Below are 17,058 nucleotides of genomic sequence, written 5' to 3'. Positions count from 1 at the left end.
ACAAACACATACATATAACACAATATGTAGGGGGGGTGTGGAGGGAGGAAGCAAGATAGATAGTTTCAATGTTTTACCATCTCCCGAGAGCACCCTATGAGCTCTATAGAGTTTGATTTGATTTCTAGATACTGCAAACTTTAGGGAATGTATCAGGGATGTACACTAAACAAAATAACACTTTCAGCATCTCTGGATTCAATGCCAAATTCCAGTCATAATTCTAATTGTCATGAGTGATGACATTTATAAAATGGCACTATCATGATCGGACTATGGATAAAGGACACATGGGGAATTATTTCAAAGAGCAAGATACTGTATTCTGATGCCATATACACATTTGTTGAAGTCAAACCTTCCCCTGTAGATTAGGTTTGTGATCAAACAAGATCAAACCAGATTAGACAAAGAGACTAGTGTCTGTGACACAGTACATACCACAGCACAGGGACTTGACACATACTGTCAGGAACCGGTTACGAACCCAGGTCTCCGGAGTGAGAAACAGTCACTTAACCAACTGAGCCACCAATAGTCAGCAGAACCCAGAAGATGGGGCAGACACAGCAGTACTTGAGACGGTGTATTTAATGAAGTAAAAAGTGAAGTTCTTCAGGAAAACATGTAACTCCACAACCTCAAAAGGAATTCCACAAGAACAAAGGTAATCCTCCAAGACAAAAAGGTAAATCCACAAGGTGGAAGGTATAGCACAAAAAGCCTCAAAAGATACTCAAAAACAAACAAACAAGAACAAAAAACAGAATTCCACAAGAGAGTCCACCGGGATCAACAAGAGTTCACAGAGTACTAGGGCTGGGTGCTAACATACAAACACAGAGCAAAGAACTGAGGAAAACAAAGGGTTTAAATACAATCAGGGGAAACGAGGCACAGGTGCAAATAATAATGGGGATCAAGGGAAAACAAAAGGTCAAAAGGCACAATGGGGGCATCTAGTGACCAAAAACCGGAACAACCCTGGCCAAATCCTGACACATACAATACAGTATAGAGACAAAACATTTCTGATATCGCTCTAGCCAAGTAGCCTAGGTCTGAGTAATATTGTCTGTTTTGAATACCAGTCCATTTCGAAGCTGTAAAGGAACAAGTGTGTATGTTTGCATGTTTATATGTTTAACTGCCAGTATGGCTAAGTGATGTGTGACAGATATCCTAACTTCACACAAATCTTCCATATCGAATGCGCGACCCAGGCTGGAAGAATTCTGGATCATTGCTAACTCTAACTTCCGAGACGCATACAAAGCCCTCCTTTCGGCAAATCTGACCACGACTCCATTTTGTTGCTACCAGCCTATAGACAAAAACTAAAACAGGAAACGCCCGTGCTCAGGTCTGTTCAACGCTGGTCCAACCAATCTGATTCCACGGTTCAAGATTGCTTCAATCACTTGGACTGGGATATGTTCCCGGATAGCCTCAGACAACAACATTGATGTATATGCTGATTCGGTGAGCGAGTTTATTAGCAAGTGCATCGGTGATGTTGTACCCACGGTGACTATTAAAACCTTCCCCAACCAGAAACCGTGGATGGATGGCAGCATTCGCGCAAAACTGAAAGCGCGAAGCACTGCTTTTATTCATGGGAAGGCGACCGGAAACATGACAGAATACAAACAGTGTAGCTAGTCCCTCCGCAAGGCTATCGAACAAGCTAAGTGTCAGTATAGAGACAAAGTAGAGTCGCAATTCAACGGCTTAGACAAGAGACGTATGTGGCAGGGTCTACAGTCAATCACGGATTACAAAAAGAAAACAAGCCCTGTCGCGGAAACCGACGTCTTGTTCCCAGACAAACTAAACAACTTCTTTGCTCGCTTAGAAGACAATACAGTGCCACTGACACGGTCCGCTAACAAAACCAGCGGGCTCTCCTTCCCCGCAGCCAACGTGAGTGAAACATTTAAACGTGTTCACCCTCGCAAGGCCCGCCGGCCCAGACGGAATCCCTAGCCATGTCCTCAGAGCATGGGCAGACCAGCTGGCTGGTGTGTTTACGGACATATTCAATCAATCTCTATCCCAGTCTGCAGTTTCCACATGCTTCAAGATGGCCACCATTGTTCCTGTTCCCAAGAAAGTTAAGGTAACTGAGCTAAATAACTATCGCTCCGTAGCACTTCCATCATCAAGAAGTGCTTTGAGAGACTAGTCAAGGATCATATCACCTCTATCCTACCTGACACTCTAGACCCACTCCAATTTGCCAATAGGTCCACAGACAACGCAATCGCAATCACATCACATCACAACATCTCAACCCCGCCGATCCTCAACACTGGGGCACCACAAGCATGCGTTCTCAGCCCTCTCCTGTACTCCCTGTTCACCCATGACTGTGTGGCCATGCACGCCTCCAACTTAATCATCAAGTTTGCAGACAACACTACAGTGGTAGGCTTGATTACAACAACGACGAGACGGCCTACATGGATGAGGTTAGTGCCCTCGGATTGTGGTGTCAGGAAAATAACCTCACACTCAACGTCATGAAAACAAAGGAGATGATCGTGGACTTCAGGAAACAGCAGAGGGAGCACCCCCCTATCCACATCGACGGGACAGTAGTGGAGAAGGTGGAAAGTTTTAAGTTCCTCTGCGTACACATCACGGACAAACTGAAATAGTCCACCCACACAGACACCGTGGTGAAGAAGGTGCAACAGCGCCTCTCCAACCTCAGGAGGCTGAAGAAATTTGGCTTGTCACCAAAAAACACTCACAAACTTTAACAGATGCACAATCGAGAGCATCCTGTCAGGCTGTATCACCGCCTGGTACGGCAACTGCTCCGCCCACAACCGCAAGGTTCTCCAGAGGGTAGTGAAGTCTGCACAACGCATCACCGGGGGCAAACTACCTGCCCCCCAGGACACCTACACCACCCGATGTCACAGGAAGGCCAAAAAGATCACCCCGCTATCATCCAGGAGGCGAGGTCAGTACAGGTGCATCAAAGCTGGGACCGGGAAACTGAAAAACAGCTTCTATCTCAAGGCCACCAGACTGTTAAACAGACATCACTAACATTGAGTGGCTGCTGCCAACATACTGACTCAAATCTCTAGCCACTTTAATAAATAAAAATTGGATGTAATAAATGTATCACTAGTCACTTTAAACAATGCCACTTTATATGTTTACATAGCCTACATTACTCATTTCATATGTACAGTGGGGCAAAAAAGTATTTAGTCAGCCACCAATTGTGCAAGTTCTCCTACTTAAAAAGATGAGAGAGGCCTGTAATTTTCATCATAGGTACACTTCAACTATGACAGACAAAATGAGAAAGAAAATCCAGAAAATCATATTGTATGATTTTTTATGAATTTATTTGCAAATTATGGTGGAAAATAAGTATTTGGTCAATAACAAAAGTTTATCTCAATACTTTGTTATATACCCTTTGTTGGCAATGACAGAGGTCAAATGTTTTCTGTAAGTCTTCACAAGGTTTTCACACACTGTTGCTGGTATTTTGGCCCATTCCTCCATGCAGATCTCCTCTAGAGCAGTGATGTTTTGGGGCTGTTGCTGGGCAACACGGACTTTCAACTCCCTCCAAAGATTTTCTATTTTCTATCTACTGGCTAGGCCACTCCAGGACCTTGAAATGGTTCTTACGAAGCCACTCCTTCGTTGCCCGGGCGGTGTGTTTGGGATCATTGTCATGCTGAAAGACCCAGACACGTTTCATCTTCAATGCCCTTGCTGATGGAAGGAGGTTATCACTCAAAATCTCACGATACATGGCCCCATTCATTCCTTCCTTTACACTAATCAGTCGTCCTGGTCGCTTTGCAGAAAAACAGCCTCAAAGCATGATGTTTCCACCCCCATGCTTCACAGTAGGTATGGTGTTCTTTGGATGCAACTCAGCATTCTTTGTCCTCCAAACACGACGAGTTGAGTTTTTACCAAAAAGTTATATTTTGGTTTAATCTGACCATATGACATTCTCCCAATCTTCTTCTGGATCATCCAAATGCTCTCTAGCAAACTTCAGATGGGCCTGGACATGTACTGGCTTAAGCAGGGGAACACGTCTGGCACTGCAGGATTTGAGTCCCTGGCGGCATAGTGTGTTACTGATGGTAGGCTTTGTTACTTTGGTCCCAGCTCTCTGCAGGTCATTCACTAGGTCCCCCCGTGTGGTTCTGGGATTTTTGCTCACCGTTCTTGTGATCATTTTCACATTTACATTTACATTTAAGTCATTTAGCAGACGCTCTTATCCAGAGCGACTTACAAATTGGACCCGACGGGGTGAGATCTTGCATGGAGCCCCAGATCGAGGGAGTTTATCAGTGGTCTCGTATGTCTTCCATTTCCTAATAATTGCTCCCACAGTTGATTTCTTCAAACCAAGCTGCTTACCTATTGCAGATTCAGTCTTCCCAACCTGGTGCAGGTCTACAATTTTGTTTCTGGTGTCCTTTGACAGCTCTTTAGTCTTGGCCATAGTGGAGTTTGGAGTGTGACTGTTTAAGATTGTGGACAGGTTTCTTTTATACTGATAACAAGTTCAAACAGATGCCATTAATACAGGTAACGAGTGGAGGACAGAGGAGCCTCTTAAAGAAGAAGTTACAGGTCTGTGAGAGCCAGAAATCTTGCTTGTTTGTAGGTGACCAAATACTTATTTTCCACCATAATTTGCAAATAAATTCATTAAAAATCCTACAATGTGATTTTCTGGATTTTCTTTCTCATTTTGTCTGTCATAGTTGAAGTGTACCTATGATGAAAATTACAGGCCTCATCTTCTGAAGTGGGACAACTTGCACAATTGGTGGCTGACTAAATACTTTTTTGCCCCACTGTATATACTGTACTCTATACCATCTACTGGATCTTGCCTATGCCGTTTCTGCCATCGCTCATCCATATATTTATATGTACTTATTCATTCTTTTACACTTGTGTGTATAAGGTAGTTGTTGTGAAATTGTTAGATTACTTGTTAGATATTACTGCACGGTTGGAACTAGAAGCATTTTGCTACACTCGGATTAACATCTGCTAACCATGTGCATGTGCATGTGTCCAATACAATTTGATTTGACATCAATGCATGATTTACACAATCGTCAACTTATTGTAAGTGCACAGATCTCGAATGAAGATTCTCCCCTGAAGCGAGTGAAAGTGAGAGGTGGCCTGCTGGGAGCCTCATCTCCAATCCCATGCACCTAATCTCTGTGTGCCACACTGCATGTCTTATAACAGGGCTTGTTTGATCTGGCTTGACTCTGTAGTAGAGATACAGCCCACCTACAACAGAACAATATCTCCCAGTTCCCACACTACAGAGGAGACGAGCCATATGGAGTATCCATACAGAGACAGAGAGCTAAAGCACCCACACATAGGCATACTGGAATCTCGTCTTTTCAATCTCTGTTCAGAGCATGAAAACATTCTATGTGATTCAGGAGAAGGAAGGGAGAGCGATTGTCTACAAAATCATGCATGTCATTGAGGAATTTGAAGTAACTAAGTGTCATGCCGAAAATAACTTGTTATATAAGTGAGAAATAAAACATACCATTCACACTCACATAAACCTATTGTAGATATACTGTATATACAGTATTGTAGAGAACACAGCATGAGAGACTGTTTCCTTCGTGAATTTTATTTCTTCAAACATAAACATAACGCTTTGATTTGACTGTTACTAACTACAAGAGGCCTAGTTGGGAGTGGTCCATATTTGAGTCTGATACCCTTGAGTTGGGAAGCCATGCATCGGATCTTTAACCCGTACATTGCTGAGATACCCATGTGACAACAAGACTGTGGCCGTAAAAACAGTCACATGGCCCAGACCTCAAGGCGTATTTTCCGTTGGCAGACTCACACTAAACAAAGTACCCAGTCTTCTCCTCTCTTTCCTCCAGGTCATCAGAGAGACCCACACAAGAAAAGACGATTCCTATTTAAAAGACAGCCTCCTTGTTTTCTTTTCATTCCAACCCTGATGATCTCACCAGTAAAACGTTTAAGTATCTTGCTGGCACGCTGACTGTTTGTTTTTTAGAAGCCGTTTAGCACGGTACCTTCTAACTTCTATTGGGGATGTGCTGATGTATTAATGACCTGCTGCTTAATTATAGACTCATTAGTAGACAGGGACAAACTGAGGATTGCTGAGGTTGAAGGAGGACTTCTTGATTTGTGTCTCCAAGAAAGTGAAGTGAAGCCTGTGTTTCAAGTGTCTCAGAGTTAAGGAGCAGTGGTCTACATTTACATTAAATTTAAGTCATTTAGCAGACGCTCTTATCCAGAGCGACTTACAAATTGGTGCATTCACCTTATGACATCCAGTGGAACAGTCACTTTACAATAGTGCATCTAAATCTTAAAGGGGGGTGAGAAGGATTACTTATCCTATCCTAGGTATTCCTTAAAGAGGTGGGGTTTCAGGTGTCTCCGGAAGGTGGTGATTGACTCCGCTGTCCTGGCGTCGTGAGGGAGTTTGTTCCACCATTGGGGGGCCAGAGCAGCGAACAGTTTTGACTGGGCTGAGCGGGAACTGTACTTCCTCAGTGGTAGGGAGGCGAGCAGGCCAGAGGTGGATGAACGCAGTGCCCTTGTTTGGGTGTAGGGCCTGATCAGAGCCTGGAGGTACTGAGGTGCCGTTCCCCTCACAGCTCCGTAGGCAAGCACCATGGTCTTGTAGCGGATGCGAGCTTCAACTGGAAGCCAGTGGAGAGAGCGGAGGAGCGGGGTGACGTGAGAGAACTTGAACACCAGACGGGCTGCGGCGTTCTGGATGAGTTGTAGGGGTTTAATGGCACAGGCAGGGAGCCCAGCCAACAGCGAGTTGCAGTAATCCAGACAGGAGATGACAAGTGCCTGGATTAGGACCTGCGCCGCTTCCTGTGTGAGGCAGGGTCGTACTCTGCGGATGTTGTAGAGCATGAACCTACAGGAACGGGCCACCGCCTTGATGTTAGTTGAGAACGACAGGGTGTTGTCCAGGATCACGCCAAGGTTCTTAGCGCTCTGGGAGGAGGACACAATGGAGTTGTCAACCGTGATGGCGAGATCATGGAACGGGCAGTCCTTCCCCGGGAGGAAGAGCAGCTCCGTCTTGCCGAGGTTCAGCTTGAGGTGGTGATCCGTCATCCACACTGATATGTCTGCCAGACATGCAGAGATGCGATTCGCCACCTGGTCATCAGAAGGGGGAAAGGAGAAGATGAATTGTGTGTCGTCTGCATAGCAATGATAGGAGAGACAATGTGAGGTTATGACAGAGCCAAGTGACTTGGTGTATAGCGAGAATAGGAGAGGGCCTAGAACAGAGCCCTGGGGGACACCAGTGGTGAGAGCGCGTGGTGAGGAGACAGATTCTCGCCACGCCACCTGGTAGGAGCGACCTGTCAGGTAGGACGCAATCCAAGCGTGGGCCGCGCCGGAGATGCCCAACTCGGAGAGGGTGGAGAGGAGGATCTGATGGTTCACAGTATCGAAGGCAGCCGATAGGTCTAGAAGGATGAGAGCAGAGGAGAGAGAGTTAGCTTTAGCGGTGCGGAGCGCCTCCGTGATACAGAGAAGAGCAGTCTCAGTTGAATGACTAGTCTTGAAACCTGACTGATTTGGATCAAGAAGGTCATTCAGAGAGAGATAGCGGGAGGGCTGGCCAAGGACGGCACGTTCAAGAGTTTTGGAGAGAAAAGAAAGAAGGGATACTGGTCTGTAGTTGTTGACATCGGAGGGATCGAGTGTAGGTTTTTTCAGAAGGGGTGCAACTCTCGCTCTCTTGAAGACGGAAGGGACGTAGCCAGCGGAAGGGACGTAGCCAGCGGTCTAGTGGAGGGTACCCAACTTTTATTTTTGCCCAACAGTTTACCCAGCTTTTGCAGAAAAATACATTGTTCGTTTTTTCACCGTGTGATCTGAGTTTATCCACCATTTTTTTTACCACTATCTACATCACTGTTAAGGACTGAAGCATTGACGGTATTGCAATACATATACTACAGGCAATTCAGTTACTTGTAAATGTACTCGACAATGTACTCGTTGTACAGAGTCCTGGCTGACAAAGAGACAGGCACTAAGTAAACTTAGCCAGTGAGTAATAAACTACTTAAGTTGATGTGGAAAGTCTAATTTAGTTAGATTCACAGAGTTTTTTTAGTTTTTTATTTCACCTTTATTTAACCAGGTAAGCTAGTTGAGAACAAGTTCTCATTTGCAACCGTGACCTGGCCAAGATAAAGCATAGCAGTTCGACACATACAACAACACAGAGTTACACATGGAATGGACCAAACATACAGTCAATTATACAGGAAAAAAAGAAAACAAAGTCTATATACAGTGAGTGCAAATAAGGTCAAATAAGGGAGTTAAGGCAATAAATAGGCCATGGTGGCGAAGTAATATGGCAATTAAACACTGGAATGGTAGATGTGCAAAAGATGGATGTGCAAATAGAGATACTTTGGTGCAAAAGGAGCAAAATAAATAAATACAGTATGGGAATGAGGTAGATAGATGGGCTGTATACAGATGGGCTATGAACAGGTGCAGTGATCTGTGAGCTGCTCTGACAGATGGTTCTTAATAAAGCTAGTGAGGGAGATGGGAATCTCCAGCTTCAGTGATTTTTGCAGTTTGTTCCAGTCAGTGGCAGCAGAGAACTGGAAAGAAAGGCGACCAAACGATTAATTGGCTTTGGGGGTGAACAGTGAGATATACCTGATGGAGCACGTGCTACGAGTGGGTGCTGCTATGGTGACCAGCGAGCTGAGATAGGGCGGGGCTTTACCTAGCAGAGACTTGTAGATAACCTGTTGCCAGTGTGTTTGGCGACGAGTATGAAGCGAGGGCCAGCCAACGAGAGCGTACAGGTCGCAGTGGTGGGCAGTATATGGGGCTTTGGTGACAAAACGGATGGCCCTGTGACTACTACATCCAGTTTGCTGAGTAGAGTGATGGAGGCAATTTTATAGATGACATCGCCGAAGTCAAGGATCGGTAGGATGTTCAGTTTTACAAGGGTATGTTTGGCAGCATGAGTGAAGGAAGCTTTGTTGCGAAATAGGAAGCCGATTCTAGATTTCATTTTTGATTGGAGATGCTTAATTTGAGTCTGGAAGGAGAGTTTACAGTCTCGCCAGACACCTAGGTATTTGTAGTTATCCACGTATTTTAAGTCAGAGCCGTCCAGAGTAGTGATGCTGGATGGGCGGGCAGGTGCGGGCAATGATCGGTTGAATAGCATGCATTTAGTTTTATTTGCGTTTAAGGCCACGGAAGGAGAGTTGTAAGCCTTGAAGCTCGTCTGGAGGTTAGATAACACAGTGTCCAAAGAAGGGCCAGAAGTATACTGAATGGTGTCGTCTGCGTAGAGGTGGATCAGAGAATCACCGGCAGCAAGAGCGACATCATTGATGTATACAGAGAAGAGAGTCGGCCCGAGATTTGAGCCCATAGAGACTGCCAGAGGTCCGTACAACAGGCCATCCGATTTGACACACTGAGCTCTATCAGAGAAGTAGTTGGTGAACCAGGCGAGGCAATCATTTGAGAAACCAAGGCTCTTAAGTCTGCCAATAAGAATGTGGTGATTGACAGAGTCGAAAGCCTTGGTCAGGTCGATGAATACAGCTGCACAGTAATGTCTATTATCGATGGCGGTTATGATATCCTTAAGGACCTTGAGTGTGGCTGAGGTACACCCATGACCAGCTCGGAAACCAGATTGCATAGCGGAGAAGGTACGATGTGATTCAAAATTCAAAGACCTTAGAGATGCAGGGTAGTATAGATATAGGTCTGTAGCAGTTTGGGTCTAGAGTGTCTCCCCCTTTGGGAATCTCAGACGATACAAAAGAGAGGTTGAACAAGCTAGTAATAGGGGTTGAAACAATTTCGGCAGATAATTTAAGAAAGAGAGGGTCCAGATTGTCTAGCCCGGCTGATTTGTAGGGGTCCAGATTTTGCAGCTCTTTCAGAACATCAGCTATCTGGATATGGGTGAAGGAGAAATGGTGGGGGCTTGGGCGGGTTGCTGTGGAAGGTGCCGGGCAGTTGACCGGGGTAGGGGTAGCCAGGTGAAAAGCATGGCCAGCCGTAGAGAAATGCTTATTGAAATTCTCAATTATAGTGGATTTGTCGGTTGTAACAGTGTTTCCTAGCCTCAGAGTTGACATCAAGGAGCACAGAATGGACATTTGTATCGTTGTACTGTGACACTTTTTGAAGGATTGTTCAACAACCAATAGTTGTACAACCATTGACGTTGCTTTGAAATCTATGTTGCTTTAAAATCTATGCCTAAGGCCTAGATTCAATCCGTAGCGCTGAAGATCTGCGCTGAAGCACGATTGAAAATTAAAAGTAATTTCCAATTGAACCAACATATGCAGCGCTTACTGTGAATGCAGTCTCCGCAAACGCGGGAACATTGCTTTTACATTTAAATTGCGCTATACCGCGAATTGAATCTTCCGCGATACAGATTGAATTGAGCCGTTTTCTCATAAGTATTATATGATATACTGTTACTATGCCACACCCATTCTCTGCGCTACACTTGGCAATGCAGCAGCCACTCTACTTCCTATGGAACCAGTTCAGTCAGGATAGATCTAACTCAGGAGGTATCTGCCCCACTTTCTATAAATATCTCTGTCTGGGACTTTCTCTCTTACACTTTCATGCGTGGATACATGCACGTGCGCACACACACATGCAAACACACACACACACACGTGCGCACACACACACGCAACACACACACACACACACACACACACACACACACACACACACACACACACACACACACACACACACACACACACACACACACACACACACACACACACACACACACACACACACACACACACACACACACACACACACACACACACACAGCCTAGAGTGAGGTAGACTACCATTCCCATGCAGCATGCCCTCCCTGAGTACTCCTAAACAAAGCCCATTCAGTTACTATCAGTCTTTATACTATTACTCCTGACTTCTGTGATAACAACAAATGCAGGTCTGTGTGAGGTTAGTGGCTCACAATTCTCCAATTGTCTGAATTACCTCATGAGGCAATGTAACAACACAGAACCAAAGAGGCAGAATAGAGGGAGATAAGAGGTTATATAATCAGGTTTCATGTGAATATTCACGTTATGAGAGTTTTCAGGGAGGGCTTCTCCTTAGAAGACACCCCTGCAGAGTCCTGCATAGATGTCAAGCCTGGTACTCTGCTGAGTCCAGCGTAGATGTCAGGGCTGGTACTCTGTTGAGTCCTGCTCAGATATCAAGCCTGGTACTCTGCTGAGGCCTGCTCAATTGTCAAGCCTGGTACTCTGCTGAGCCCGGCTCAGATGTCAGGCCTGGTACTCTGCTGAGTCCTGCTCAGGTGTCAAGCCTGGTACTCTGCTGAGTCCTGCTTAGATGTCAAGCCTGGTACTCTGCTGAGGCCTGCATAGATGTCAAGCCTGGTACTCTGCTGAGTCCTGCTTAGATGTCAAGCCTGGTACTCTGCTGAGTCCTGCGTAGATGTCAGGGCTGGTACTCTGCTGAGTCCTGCTTAGATGTCTAGCCTGGTACTCTGCTGAGTCCTGCTTAGATGTCAAGCCTGGTACTCTGCTGAGTCCTGCTTAGATGTCAAGCCTGGTACTCTGCTGAGTGCTGCTCAGGTGTCAAGCCTGGTACTCTGCTGAGTGCTGCTCAGGTGTCAAGCCTGGTACTCTGCTGAGTCCTGCTCAGGTGTCAAGCCTGGTACTCTGCTGAGTCCTGCTCAGGTGTCAAGCCTGGTACTCTGCTGAGTCCTGCTCAGGTGTCAAGCCTGGTACTCTGCTGAGTCCTGCTCAATTGTCAAGCCTGGTACTCTGCTGAGCCCTGCTCAGATGTCAAGCCTGGTACTCTGCTGAGTGCTGCTCAGGTGTCAAGCCTGGTACTCTGCTGAGTCCTGCTCAGGTGTCAAGCCTGGTACTCTGCTGAGTCCTGCTCAATTGTCAAGCCTGGTACTCTGCTGAGCCCTGCTCAGATGTCAGGCCTGGTACTCTGCTGAGTCCTGCGTAGATGTCAGGGCTGGTACTCCATGGGGTGGTAAAACGAGACCCTAGATGAAATAGTACTAAGAATGACACAGCTATTCATGCATAAATTAAATATTTTACCCGTCTCAAAACCTGCAAAGCTCAGATACATTATCCTCAGGAGATACAAGCTTTGTAAAATAGCATTATAAAAATGCACATATCACATTTAAACTGAACAACAGGGTTGTCCAAAAGGTAGTGAGCTTGATGCATTCCCTTCCTCCTAAAACAAAGCAACATAGGGGTCACTAGCTGTTCACATGACCTAATCCTCAGGGTTTAGAGGTCATGCGTGTGATATAAAGAAGGTGCTTTCAGCCATATCACTTTCACAGCGGCAGCAGCCTGCTCAGCTGCGCCAGGCGTAGCCTGTGGAAACACCAACAGCTCCACTAAAAACAAAGGAAGTTGTCTATTTAAACCAGGCTGCCTGTGGATATATCATATTGCCATTGTCTGATAATGTTGCATGGTGTTTCCATAGATACAGCCCCCGCCCAACATATCAACGTTTATCAAAATGGTCAGATCACTCCTGGGAGCTAGCATATAACGGAGAAAAATAATAAAAGACTATGATACTTTCGGCAAACAGTCTGTGAATCCAAAGTAGTCATTAATTCAGGTATGCTCTATGTCTAACAGTGTGAGTACAGTGACTGGGCTTGTGTTGAATCACGTTTATGTTCTAGCAGTTGGAGCTGTGCTCACCTGCAGCATGAGCTCGCAGTCGTCTCGGCCGACAAAGATCATCTCCCGGGGCAGACGGTGGCGAGTGCCCCCGCTGCTCACCAGGAACCATGATGTGAGACTCATCTCTGCTCTGCTACTGCTCGATGCTACTCACTCCCACCTCCAACCCTACGTCATCCTGAGAGGGAGAGAAGGAAAAGACAAGGTGGATGAGGAAGAGAAAGGGAGACAGAGGGGTGGAAAAAGAGTGATTGAGGAAAGAACTAAGAAAGAAGAAGTTAAATGTATTTACAAAACAGCTTTTCTTGAAAATGTTCTTGCATCTGGAGTAGTTGTCTGGTTTGGAGGAGCTGTGTGTTAACGGGCGCTTGCACAGTCTGGGAAAGCTACATCCTCCCTAGCTGGCCCTGATCATTGCCAGATGCTACAGGAAGTGATGTAAGAATCTTGGCTGAGCATGAGCAACCCACCCTAAAATATATATTTTTCTTCTTCTTCTGTTGGGCTAAAAAGGAGGTCAAACAGAGCAGTTTCAAGTTCCAACTGCTCAGAGCTGGAGAAAATAATCAAGCTGCATAACTGCCTGACGTACAGACCTGCTCCTCCATAACCTCTTGAAAGTGTCACAAAAGTCACAACACTGTGAATCACATTCAATTTACCATGGCTATGGAAAAAGTATCCTACATACCGCTGTTAGTTCCGTACTCCAATACGCTGCATTTAACTGCTTGTTTAAATAGAAATGTGAGGCTACAGAGTGTTGCATGCTGACACCAGAAACTGGAAGAGCTCAGTGCCATTTTGCAGCCTTTAAGTAACGTCAGAGGATAGATTAAACACAGATTAAGGAGCTAAACTGTTATTTCTCTGATCTCTTAAGTAAGTATACTTAATAAATGCCTATTCAACAATCCTCAAGTCAAACTTTAAGATTTGACTTGCACACACATTTCTTGTGGTAGGCAATGAGGCAATGCTGCACGAAGGACTAATACAATGAGCGCAGCAAGACCAAAACGATTTTTTTCATGCACGTATGCATATAAACAAAGGCATTGAAACAAGAGCCAAGTGGCTGTGACAACGTGACAGTCTCTCTTCACACTTCATGTTTTGGATACACATGGCTTGTTGCCATACACAAAAAAGGACTTGGAGAAGAGACACTGTTCTCCTGCTCTGCCAAATATTGTATTGTGTTCTTGGGTGCTAAAACTGATAGATCTTTCTCCCTCACAATCCCTCAGTCCCCTGTGCACACATTAATGGTGTATAATTATGAGAACATATTGTGTCTGATTTATGAGTGCCTCTCCCACGTCAGAGTGTCTGCAGAACATGAGAACAGATTATATTATGTCCGTGTACAGATTAGCCTGTAAACCAGGGACCATCAACTAGATTCAGCCACAGGACCATTTTTTATTGAGAGGATGTTCATAGGGCTAGAACATAATTAGAAGTCATTTGCCAATTGACCGCAAGAAGGCCAAACAAATATAATATTTTACCAAAACATAAATCATTTAAAACCGTGGCTACATTTGTATACGATCACATACACTCAGTCGCCAGTTTAATAGGTACACCAGCCCGTTAACGAAAATTGCTTGCGCCTACATACAGTGAGTCACGTAGCTTGCTATGTTAATCAGACAGACAGGCAGCAAGGCATTCAGTTACTGATCGATTGAACGCTAGAATGGGCAGAACAAGTGACCTAAGCGACTTTGAGCAAGTATATAGAATGGTGTCGTCTGCGTAGAGGTGGATCAGGGAATCGCCCGCAGCAAGAGCAACATCATTGATATATACAGAGAAAAGAGTCGGCCCGAGAATTGAACCCTGTGGCACCCCCCATAGAGACTGCCAGAGGACCGGATAGCATGCCCTCCGATTTGACACACTGAACTCTGTCTGCAAAGTAATTGGTGAACCAGGCAAGGCAGTCATCCGAAAAACCGAGGCTATTGAGTCTGCCGATAAGAATATGGTGATTGACAGAGTCGAAAGCCTTGGCGAGGTCGTTGAAAATGGCTGCACAGTACTGTCTTTTATCGATGGCGGTTATGATATCGTTTAATACCTTGAGTGTAGCTGAGGTGCACCCGTGACCGGCTCGGAAACCAGATTGCACAGCGGAGAAGGTACGGTGGGATTCGAGATGGTCAGTGACCTGTTTGTTGACTTGGCTTTCGAAGACCTTAGATAGGCAGGGCAGGATGGATATAGGTCTATAACAGTTTGGGTCCAGCGTGTCTCCCCTTTGAAGAGGGGGATGACTGCGGCAGCTTTCCAATCCTTGGGGATCTCAGACGATATGAAAGAGAGGTTGAACAGGCTGGTAATAGGGGTTGCGACAATGGCGGCAGATAGTTTCAGAAATAGAGGGTCCAGATTGTCAAGCCCAGCTGATTTGTACGGGTCCAGGTTTTGCAGCTCTTTCAGAACATCTGCTATCTGGATTTGGGTAAAGGAGAACCTGGAGAGGCTTGGGCGAGGAGCTGCGGGGGGAGCTGTTGGCCGAGGTTGGAGTAGCCAGGCGGAAGGCATGGCCAGCCGTTGAGAAGTGCTTATTGAAGTTTTCGATAATCATGGATTTATCGGTGGAGACCGTGTTACCTAGCCTCAGTGCAGTGGGCAGCTGGGAGGAGGTGCTCTTGTTCTCCATGGACTTCACAGTGTCCCAGAACTTTTGGAGTTGGAGCTACAGGATGCAAACTTCTGCCTGAAGAAGCTGGCCTTAGCTTTCCTGACTGACTGCGTGTATTGGTTCCTGACTTCCTGAACAGTTGCATATCACGGGGGCTATTCGATGCTATTGCAGTCTGCCACAGGATGTTTTTGTGCTGGTCGAGGGCAGTCAGGTCTGGAGTGAACCAAGGGCTGTATCTGTTCTTGGTTCTGCATTTTTGAACGGAGAAAATGAAGTGAAAATGTGATACATGTTTATCTAAAATGGTGAGGAAGTTACTTTTAAAGAATGACCAGGCATCCTCAACTGACGGGATGAGGTCAGTTTCTCAGTGCAAAATCAGTGGACGTTAGCTAGTCCTTCCAGGATACCACGGGGGAGGTGCCCAGAACTGTGAGAGGTATCTTTTTGATCAGGAAAGGAGCTATGTAGCATAAGCTGAGAAGAAATGCTAAGATAAGACAGGTCGATTAGAAAGGCCTGCTCACAGAAGTGTTTTAGGGAGCGTTTGACAGTGATGAGGGGTGGTTGTTTGACTGCGGCTCCGTGGCGGATACAGGCAATGAGGCAGTGGTCGCTGAGATCCTGGTTGAAGACAGCGGAGGTGTATTTGGAGGGCCAGTTAGTCAGGATGACGTCTATGAGGGTGCCCTTGTTTACAGAGTTAGGGTTGTACCTGGTGGGTTCCTTGATGATTTGAGTGAGATTGAGGGCATCTAGCTTAGATTGTAGGACTGCTGGGGTGTTAAGCATATCCCAGTTTAGGTCACCTAACAGAACAAACTCTGAAGCTAGATGGGGGGCGATCAATTCACAAATGGTGTCCAGGGCACAGCTGGGAGCTGAGGGTGGTCGGTAAGCAGGCGGCAACAGTGAGAGACTTATTTCTGGAGAGAGTAATTTTCAAAATTAGTAGTTCAAACTGTTTGGGTATGGACCTGGAAAGTATGACATTACTTTGCAGGCTATCTCTGCAGTAGACTGCGACTCCGCCCCCTTTGGCAGTTCTATCTTGACGGAAGATGTTATAGTTGGGTATGGAAATCTCTGAATTTTTGGTGGCCTTCCTGAGCCAGGATTCAGACACGGCAAGGACATCAGGGTTAGCAGAGTGTGCTAAAGCAGTGAGTAAAACAAACTTAGGGAGGAGGCTTCTGATGTTGACATGCATAAAACCAAGGCTTTTTCGATCACAGAAGTCAACAAATGAGGGTACCTGGGGACATGCAGGGCCTGGGTTTACCTCCACATCACCCGCGGAGGTAAGCATGTGTATCCTATACATACGAAAAATAAAACACAAAACTTGAAACCATATAAAAGGTATATCCTTGTTAGAGTATGTTTCAATGTTCAAAGTTATTTGGTAAAACGACTGTAGCAGGATATCAGAGGAATCAGAGGCCTAGCCACAGTGGAGTTATTAGTCTAGGAGAAACCGCTGCAGAATCCAGGGATATGGAGAACGTAACGTGGCACAGCACAGCCAGGAGTCTCAGTACAGGCCAACCAGTGTAAAGAAAAAGCCTTCAATTAATCCCACAT

General features: G+C 45.7%; 1 protein-coding gene across 10 annotated transcripts in view; it reads right to left on the bottom strand.

The window, feature by feature from the left end:
* The window catches only part of cep170aa (centrosomal protein 170Aa), a 74,696-nt gene that overhangs the window by 49,974 nt on the left and 7,664 nt on the right, over window positions 1-17,058 (bottom strand). For 9 of the 10 annotated variants that reach the window (XM_046357315.1, XM_046357312.1, XM_046357316.1 and 6 more), the window contains exon 2: window positions 12,834-12,993. In XM_046357315.1, coding sequence (XP_046213271.1) covers window positions 12,834-12,938 — 105 coding nt within the window. In that variant the 5' untranslated portion in view covers window positions 12,939-12,993. Of the gene's footprint in view, window positions 1-12,833; window positions 12,994-13,107; window positions 13,237-17,058 lie in introns of those variants that run through there. The other variant, XM_046357314.1, reaches the window with a different exon arrangement.

The sequence above is a fragment of the Oncorhynchus gorbuscha genome, linkage group LG07, assembly GCF_021184085.1.
Source record: "Oncorhynchus gorbuscha isolate QuinsamMale2020 ecotype Even-year linkage group LG07, OgorEven_v1.0, whole genome shotgun sequence".
In the NCBI taxonomy this organism is placed as follows: domain Eukaryota; kingdom Metazoa; phylum Chordata; class Actinopteri; order Salmoniformes; family Salmonidae; genus Oncorhynchus; species Oncorhynchus gorbuscha.
The sequence above is the reverse complement of the archived record's forward strand: the minus strand, read 5'-3'. Positions and strand labels throughout refer to the sequence as shown.